The 9,808-nt window shown below is 39.4% G+C and overlaps 1 protein-coding gene across 1 annotated transcript; it reads left to right on the top strand.

Annotated features, from left to right (window-relative positions):
• The first annotated feature begins 1,597 nt into the window (after window positions 1–1,597).
• Window positions 1,598–9,530, top strand: ptdss1a (phosphatidylserine synthase 1a). Its single transcript, XM_044034855.1, has 13 exons — window positions 1,598–1,817; window positions 2,792–2,883; window positions 3,438–3,482; window positions 3,568–3,692; window positions 3,804–3,962; window positions 4,226–4,377; window positions 4,738–4,879; window positions 6,139–6,251; window positions 6,396–6,461; window positions 6,634–6,733; window positions 6,905–6,973; window positions 7,474–7,540; window positions 7,987–9,530. Exons 1-13 carry the CDS (start codon window positions 1,636–1,638, stop codon window positions 8,079–8,081), a joined length of 1,407 nt encoding a protein of 468 aa, XP_043890790.1. The 5' UTR covers window positions 1,598–1,635; the 3' UTR covers window positions 8,082–9,530.
• The last annotated feature ends 278 nt before the right edge of the window (window positions 9,531–9,808 follow it).

Here is a 9,808-nt window from a genome sequence, read left to right as displayed (position 1 = left end):
TCGGCTCGATCCTTATGTAGGACGTCTCATCCTGTGACGGCACTCTCGCTGTTTTCCACACACGCTGCCATGCTGACATTGTCAGAGAACTACTGGAGGGAGGGGGAGAGGAATGGAGTGGAGAGAACAGGAGGTGAGCGAGTGAGCGCTGTAAAGAGGACAAATCAGAAACCCCCTGGAAGAAGTGGGTGTGTGTTTGCCTGTGTCTCATTTGCATGTACAGGGACCATGCACAAAACCGAGCGTTCTGAAAGGGGCGGGTTTAGCAGGGTTATTGAACTGCTATGATGCTTCATCCTTATGGTATTTTGACCAAAGCATGTCACTGACATGTTCATTAGGACACCAGGGAACTATTTTAATGGGGGAAATAGGGTATAATATGTCCCCTTTAAGTACATTTTATACCAGAAAATGACTTTTGATATATTTAAGTACAGTAAATGTCATATACTTTACTACTTTTACTGAAGTAATATTATAAAATGTGATTTTAACTTATACCAAAATCATTTTGGTAGAAGTTCATCAAGTATTCCTTTAAGGTACTTTATACAAGACCGCTCTGCTCTATGTGAGAGATGAATAAAGCTACAGGACTATAGGGGGAACTTTGAACTGTGATGACAAAGGACAACAATAACTGTGATAGAACTTAAAAGTGTGATAAAATAATTCAAATTCACTCAGTCTCACTCATCTTCGAACGCTTTATCCTTCACAAAATGTGGTTGAGAAATTAAGACTGCAACTATAGGACTGTGCTGCATTACAGCTCTATGTGTACAGTCCACTGGAAATTAAACTGGAAAACTGGTGACTTGGACTTTGATCTAACACAACTTTGATCTATAAAGAAAAAGAACAAAACAAGGGTATGTTTTCTGTCTCAATTCTAAAGCAGATATCTACCTTGACTTGATGCAACATTACTTGAGTAAAATTAAAGTAAAACTCCAACAACACCAACCTTTTCTTCTCACTCAAGTTCTTTTAAAGACAAAAAAAACATTTGGACAGACGTCGTGACTTCTTCATATTGTGATGTAAGTGACTGTGATGTACAGTGCTAAACAAATTTCTTTCTTTTTTTCCAAACAGAAAACATAATTATTTTAGAAATCTTAAAAACGAAAAATGGTATTTATTTGGCAAATAACAAACTGAATTCATATTTATATCCCCAAATGTGAGCCGGCTCATTGGGCATGACATTCAACCATTAAAACACAATTTTCTGTTCAGGAATGTAAGTAGATTTTTTATGTTATTAGTTTATTTATTAATTATTATAACAACAATAATTCAAAAATATAATCTATTTAATGCTGTTTATTGAGAGCAAGTGTGGTTTTGAATGGTGGTCTAATACATGAATATCTATGCAGAATAAATGAGATAACGTTTCCTGTGTCATGTGTGAACAGGACGCGTGCACGCGCAGGGTGACAGTTGGTGTGGAGACCAGACGGCGCAGAACACCCACTGCTCAGCTGGATGTGATATTTACATAATTTACACACACTGCTTCCTGTGTGTGAAGCAGTGTAGCAGGGTACTGCTGCCTCTGGTAGTCCCCGCTGGTAAACGCCTCCTCCTCCTCCTCCTCCTCCTCCTGCTGCTGCTGCTGCTGCAATGGCGTCCGCGTACAGCGGATCCCACACCTTGAGCAAGGATGATGTGAACTACAGGATGCATTTCCGCATGATAAACGAGCAGCAGGTGGAAGATATCACCTTAGACTTCTTCTACAGGCCACACACAATAACGCTGCTGACATGCACGGTGGTCAGCCTCATGTACTTCGCCTTCACTAGGTAAGTGGCTCACAGCTAACAGTTAGCTCCGCGGGTGGGTGGGTGCTAGCCTGGTTAGCATCCGGCAGCTAGCAGTAGTTGTTGGTGATGCTCTGACTCTTGCCTGGCTTTTCTCACTCGGGTTGACTTGACATCTGCTTGAAGACACTTTTGTTTTTGCATGAAAATTACATTTTTGTTTAAGAGACAAAATCACGAAGAACAAACCGAATATACGTAAAATACGTTAAAATACTGTTGAATTAATTGAGGGAAACCATTTATTACTAGTCATGCCTCAGATTTACTCTTTTAAATAATCAAAACCAGTGATGGGACATACACATTTTTCTATGTCCGATACGATATCGACATCACAACTACCAATACCAATATTAGTCATTTTAGACCATTTATGAACTATGAAGCAGTTAACATCTGTGTAACAAATAATGTTCTCCCAAAAAGAAGAAATAAACAGCCCAAACATGAGTCCGCTGAAATGCTTTTGCTTATTTCTATTTACATGTATTACGATCTGTGCGATATAGAGGATTTTTGAATTGTACTGGATCTGACTGATACTGGTTCCTGTCCCTAGTTAAAATAAGATGTAGCATTACCATATAAGCTGTCATTAAAAATACTCATTTGTATTTCAATGCAATATTGTAGCTTGAAACAAATTATCTCCAAAATGCAAATATTGCAGCCTTTGAAAAATGCTATGCTTTGTTTCAATTTCAAAACAAACAATTCTTCAGGTATGTTTTTGACCATCTAATTATCTAGGAAATAGGACATAAAGTCATACTTAAAGTGACCATAGCATTTTTCCTGTAAATCTAATGTAATGTCATTGCCAGTTACACTTTGAGAAAGTTATCTGAGTCACATCAGTACAGCTCTGGAGGGGGATGTATCGCTGACTAATAAATTGGTTTGTCATGTAAACTACAGTATGTGAGCAGATTTCTGTGTCTGTCTTTCTGCAGAGATGATGGAAACCCTGACAGTAATCTCTGGGTGGGGCTCATCCTGGTCACCTCCTTCTTCCTTGTCATAAGTGTTTTGGCATTTCCCAATGGTAGGCACAAAAAGAGACAATGAAATGACTATATTGTTTTGTCAGGCTTTCGGTTAATCTAAAGATTCTTCACAAACCCAGTATAAGAGGAATAAAAGTAGTGCAGGCTGTGTATATTGAATCTGAATTCCACTAGTGCCATTTTTGACTTTATTGTTTAGGGCTGTGACAATGAATGAATTATAAATTAATGTCCAACTATATTGCTATTTTCTTTGCCCCTCTAAACCAAAGAGACCAGAAAAAAATTGTTTCTTTGGTTTGTGGACAAAACAATATATGTGAGGATTTTATATTTTGAGATTTGAACAATTAATAATCAAATAAACACAAAATGTATTGACAGATGAATCAATAACAAAAAAAGTGGTTGTTTGCAGCATTAATATTGCCTCACACAGGGATGATAACTTTAAAAAGTTGTTTTGATCATGCTTTTTTGTAAAAGAAGTGTAAGATAGACAAAAAGCAGCTTTGTTTAAGTATATGTATAACCTATGTTTAACTGTACTTTTGGTTATACAGGATCTTCAACATTGTGTTCTTTGTTGTAGGGCCATTCACCAGACCACATCCAGCTATATGGAGAATAGTTTTCGGTGAGTGTTTGAGTCTGTGAGTGCAGAACTGTCTCTGTCTAATGTGACCTTAACAATAACTCTTTACATCGTGTTGCTGCTACAGGTCTGAGTGTCCTCTACTTCCTGTTCCTGGTTTTCATCATCTTCCTCAACTGGCATCAGGTGAAGCAGCTCATGTATTGGTTGGACCCAAACCTGCGCTATGCCAAGAGAGAAGCAGACATAATGGTGGGTGTTTGTTTTCTTTCTTTTTTGATTTTTGATTTTTGATTTACATGCACCAGTTGGAGATTGCCAGTCACTCTAAATGAGCATGTGTGTGTGTGCTGCTCTCTGCAGGAATATGCTGTGAACTGCCATGTGATCACATGGGAGCGAATCCTGAGCCATTTTGACATTTTTGCATTCAGTCATTTCTGGGGCTGGGGAATGAAGGCCCTGCTCATCAGAAGCTATGGACTGTGCTGGACCATTAGTATTACCTGGGAGCTCACTGAGGTACAGGGACACACCAGCTCCACATGTTGACTTCACACATGTTGGATTACTATTTCCCTCTTTGTCTGTCTCTGTCTTTTTCCCTTAACACTGCAAACAATAAATTTAAGTCAGCAAAGCTGCTGATGTAAGTGGATTATGTGGTGGAATTTGGGGGTTTGGCTGTTCTCAATCATTTTGTACAACCTATAGTTATTTCTGAGGCTAAACAGTTTACAGTTTCTTTTGGTCACTCATTACGTTATGTTCCTCTGTTTATGTAGCTCTTTTTCATGCATCTGCTGCCTAACTTTGCTGAGTGCTGGTGGGACCAGGTGATTCTGGACATTCTGCTCTGTAATGGAGGAGGCATCTGGCTTGGCATGACTGTGTGTCGCTTTTTGGAGATGAGGACCTACCACTGGGCCAGTATTAAGTATGACTCTGTACTTTAAGTACAACAGTATTAAGATTTTTAGTAGTTCTTGTGGGGTTTTTGTTTGTTTTGTTTGTTTTTTAATGTGAAAAGTCAGATTAAGTAACATTTTTAGCTGATTATGTGCTTTGTACTATCTCTCATTTGTTTTTACTTTTTTGTAATATCATTTATCTGTCTAGCAAATCATACGAGGTCAATCCTAAAAGTAATAATTTTTTTGTAATATCATCGCACATGTTCATCAGGGATGAGTGTGCTGACTGATAAAATGACATTACTTTCATCTGGAATAATACTGACCGTAAATCCATCTGCAGTTTTGTTTTTCCTAATCCCTCTCTTGCATTTCCGATCCAGGGACATCCACACCACCACAGGGAAGATAAAACGTGCCGTGTTACAGTTCACTCCTGCGAGCTGGACCTATGTACGCTGGCTTGACCCAACGTCTTCCCTGCAGCGAGTGACGGGCGTCTATCTGTTCATGATCATCTGGCAGGTGGGCTTGTGAGAAATCCTGTCACCGTCTCATGGTGATCAAGTGCTGACAAGTGGGGAGATCATCCGATATGCTCTGCCTGCTTAGTTGTGACTAATCCAATTATTGAAATCTAAAACCTCATGGATCCAATTTCCCTCGCGGATCCATATAATGAATGAGTGTCTTGCTGTCTACACATTAACAGCTAATCCAACCCAACATGAGCAAAAGAAGGCAGGATTACTAAAGTCAGTTTATGGTAATGAGAGAACTGTGAATGGAGAATTTGAGTACGCTCCATCGCATCCCACCAGAGAGTCAGCCATGAGTGCCAAAAACATTTTTAGCCACAAGCTGCCATGGTGTTGAAAGCTGATGTTTCTGTCTTTTTTGTATACTTATGAAAGAATATCATCACTCTGCCTGTTTTACTCAACAAGATCTCAACTGTCTTGAGGCTTTACAGAGTAACTACTTAGCGTTGGAGAATTAACTGAGGAGTGACAGGACTCCTACGTTTTGATTGGTGCGGTGACAGTTGAGCTGCTCTTCAGGGTTCAGCCACACAGGCTTCAGGCCAAATGAGTGAATAACACAGCAGCAGTCTTCCTCTCATTATTTTCCAGTACAGACATGAGGAAACATGCACAATGAACACTAATGGTGTCAAGTCAAGCGTTACTTGCACTGTAAGAAATGACTCGATTATTTGTGCCCTAACTTCCACCCAAAGTGGTTTCAAACGTTTCTCAAACAAATACATTTATTATAAATGCAGTGTAACATTGGTTTACATAAAATGACTTGCATACAGTCACTAAAACATACCAGACATAATTGTCAACACCGTCTCCTTTCACCACAGACTAAGTTGGTTGACCTTTTAGTGCTTCTGCCGATAATTTAGTATGGCTGCCAGGTGTCCTAACGTACAGCACAGGTGTAAGCAATCACCATAATGACGCTGCATTCCTTTAAAGTGGGCACAGCAGTCTGGCTTGTCCTCCTGGCTCATAGGAGTGGAACAGAACACACTTTTCCGTCCATGACATCAGTATGTCTGTTGTGGAGTTGTTGTTGGAGATGTACTCTGTGTTCCCTAATATATATATAATGTAATTATTTACACAAAAAAAACGAAAAATATTTGGCAGTCCTGTATATCAAGACTAAAAATGTAACTTGAAACAATGTAACGTTGAAGCAACATTGCACAGTAAGAATGTTTCTTTCACTTGTACGTTCATCATCTTTGGTTGCGTTTTCTTTATCCACAGCTGACGGAGTTGAACACGTTCTTCCTCAAGCACATTTTTGTCTTTCCTGCCAGCCACGCTCTTAGCTGGTGTCGAATCTTGTTTGTCGGGATCATCACCGCTCCAACAGTGAGGTAAAAACACCAGTTGTGTGTTGTTAACTGTTAATATCACCTTCTTCTCTTTTTTTGGAGTTCCTTGTTTTGACGGTTGGAAAACTGTTGGTCAGCAGAAACGGCAGGTGTTTTAACCGTTGCACTGTTTGTTTTTGGCTGTAGACAGTATTATGCATACCTAACAGACACGCAGTGCAAGAGAGTTGGGACCCAGTGTTGGGTGTTTGGGTAAGTGAAACATATTTTAAACGATTAAATAGTTTAAGGATAGTTTAAACCTAAACACAGTAATACTATACTGCATATTTCTGTGTGGACTGTAGTATACCTGAAAGTTAACTGCATATGGCTCAGAGGTTTTAGTTGTGTGTGTTTTTCTCTCCTCCCCCATCTTTCACAGGGCAATTGCGTTTCTGGAGGCCTTGGCCTGTATTAAGTTTGGACAGGATTTGTTCTCAAAAACACAGATTCTCTATGTGATCCTCTGGCTTCTGTGTGTGGTAAGATCACAGCTGAGTTTGTATCCCACTGTGTTCTGCAGTCATTATTAGGTCCTTCACACCTACAAGTGTATGAAATCATGTGCAGTAACATTTACTTTAATCAGTTAATATACACTTACACCACATACCTTCATCCATTAATCATTGTATCTGTTTATTTGTTTGAAGGCCTTCATTACATTCCTTTGCCTATATGTAATGGTGTGGTATGCGGAAAATTATGGTCCAAAAGGAAAGGTATGTAATCGATTTAAATCTCAATGTTGTCTTTGACCTTGTGAAGTCTGCTAATCGTTTATGAAAGAACAATAGTAATCCATGTTCAGAAGTATGTTAACCTTTCATGTCCTGGAAAACATTTTTAAGGTTTAAACCCCTGTTACTTTACACATTGTGCATATGAATTCATAAATGTTCCTCTCGGGTAATTTACCTGTTCTCATGTCTGAATGAGTACTTTTTCAGTATGTGGAAAAAAAACAACAACTATCTCACTGTGCACCTATCAGTGTTTTTGCTTGGGGAGATATGCCTCCTCCATTTCAACCTTGTGCTTCAGGCCAAAGACAAACGGTTACAATACTCTGCAAACACTTCAAATACAACGTCAGGGCCAATGTGAGCTGTGGAAAAACTGGTTCTCTCATGGGGAAACTCTGAGAATATTAACTTCACAGAGTCATTCCTGTCCATGTATTGGTACGTGTGTCATGTGTCTGAACCTCCTCTCCTCTCAGAGCCTCTCAGAATGGGATGACAGCAATTACTCGGAATCTCCTGACCATGTGTCTCAAGCATTTAAAGGTACAGTGACTTTACTGTTTATCAGTCATCAATTTTTCTTAAATTCTTATCCTTTGAAATTACCACTAGAGTTTTGAAGTACTGTTTTTTTCCATGAACTGTATGTGAAAATAGGGGTAGTAATCCAGTATGAAAAGTGAAGCCCTGGAATTAGGATTACTGTAGAGTAGAGTCAGTCACCGGGGACAATTCCGCTGGGTGCAAAAAGAACTTGGTATGAATGGAAGTCTATGGGAAAATCAGCCTACTTCTACCATTTAGAGGAAAATGGATGATAAATCACTTACATATTTCCAATAACAGTACGTGCACATATTGACTTACTTTACAACCAAAAAACGATGTCCATTTTATATTTTTCTATACAGTCTGTTTTCCTTTTACTGTAAATGTACAACGTTTCATATGTTTTTCAACGTCATTAGTAAGTGCTGGTCATGTTTCAGAAGAGAGCGTGATGGATGAAGACAGCCCTACGACCAGACGGAGAAGGAAGGACTCAAGAAAGACCAAATCCTTCAACGGCCTGGACGGCCAGTAGGGCACGAAGCCAGAGGGTGGTGGTGGGTGACTCCACAACTCGCCCTAAAAAAAAAAAAAAAACACCCATGTGAAGGATCACAGGTTGAACTGGGGTTTTAAGATACTACCACTGCCTGGTGTAACTGAAGTCTAGAAAGCCCCTGCCTGTAGTAGAGGGAGTGGAGACAGTCCTCCTGAGTGAATAAACAGGTCCATGCAGTGTTATTAGGAGTGATCTGAGGGTTGGACTACAGAGATGCTCACATATCTTTGTGCTGTTGTCCTAAAGGCTCCTGAACCACTGATTACTGGTTTGTGTGTTTGTGTAATGACGGAGAGAAATAGTGGAGTGTGCGTGAGTGAGTGAGAAAAAGTGACCATAAATACAGCCAATTCTAGATGTGACTGCATGATCATTGTAGCTGATGAACTATAATTTCCAAACATTTATCCTACAATATAGCACCTACCTACAGTTTATCATTGATGGTTGATGTACATGTGACTGGTTTACACCAGCCTTAACTCTAGTGTGTCGGTTCTGAATATTTCAATGTTAAAAGCCATGATGTGGAGTTGATCACGCTAATTGGAGCCACTATGTTAATAGCACAGAAAGGCTCTTGTCTTTTAATCAGTACCTGTCGTAGTTTTGTCTGTACATTGTAGATGTTAGCGCTTGTTTTGTGTTTTTTATCTTGATTGTGGTCAGAATTTCAAGTTTTTTGCTCGACGGGGATCATCAACAGAGTTTTGGTCTGGCCCAAAGCAAAGCACACGGTTTAAGCACTTTTCAGAATGTTTTGTCTGTACTGTTTGATATATTGTGAGTCATCATGACCTTGCGTGATTTTACTCTCCCTGTCCATCTGTGGCTGCTATTTTTTTTTCACTGTAATAATGATAATGGTGGGCGATTAAATTCCTGCATGTGTCCTCTGGCTCCTCCTGCAACGTGCAGGTGGTTTTGTTTTAATGCTGTTCTTCTTGTCAGTGCATGTTTTTCATTTTCATGGCCGTGTCAAATCAAATCAATTGTTTTGGTAGGACCATGTTAAGAGTAGTTGCCTGAACTTTGTATTACACCACACAAGAATGCCAGTATTGTCATTTATATCTCTTTATCTGTAAGTGTAACATTTTAACTCACCCCTGTGCCTGTTTTAGTGTTCTCTTTTTTTTTGTATTTGTGTTCTTTTCTCGGTTTCAAATAAGATTATACATTTTGGGTTTTTGGGTTTGATTCTTCTGTCTCTTATTTGAGCATTTCTCTACAGATAGACTGACCCTAATAATTCTTGACAATCCAGACACTGACCTCTGTGGAATGGACCATGTTACATTAGACTATGAATGGTACATTGTCTCTGATGATGTCACTTGCCAAACACAGTCCAGCAGAAAATGTGCTGTCCTTTTTTCACTGTGATATATTAAAACATTAAACAGTTTTGCATCTCCTGTTTAACTCATGTGAGTTATTCCAGAAAAGCTGCATGATCATGTATATGCACCACACTTTCAGTAGCAGATGTCTTTACCAAGGGAAAAGCAATTGTGTTTGTGACCAGAGGGTTGCCGGTTCAAATCCCAGGACAGGTCAAGGGCTAGCAATGCCTCCCATTGCATCTGGTTGCAGAAAAGTGCTGCCCCCTGTGCCCAGCTTGTGTGTTTTTGCTATTTGTGTGTAAAAAGGATGTGTTCAATGCAGAGGTCAAATTCACTATCACTGATAGGTGTGTGCAA

This window comes from Solea senegalensis, linkage group LG9, assembly GCF_019176455.1.
Source record: "Solea senegalensis isolate Sse05_10M linkage group LG9, IFAPA_SoseM_1, whole genome shotgun sequence".
Classification (NCBI taxonomy): domain Eukaryota; kingdom Metazoa; phylum Chordata; class Actinopteri; order Pleuronectiformes; family Soleidae; genus Solea; species Solea senegalensis.
Note: the sequence above shows the minus strand (reverse complement) of the source record. Positions and strands in the feature narration are given on the sequence as shown.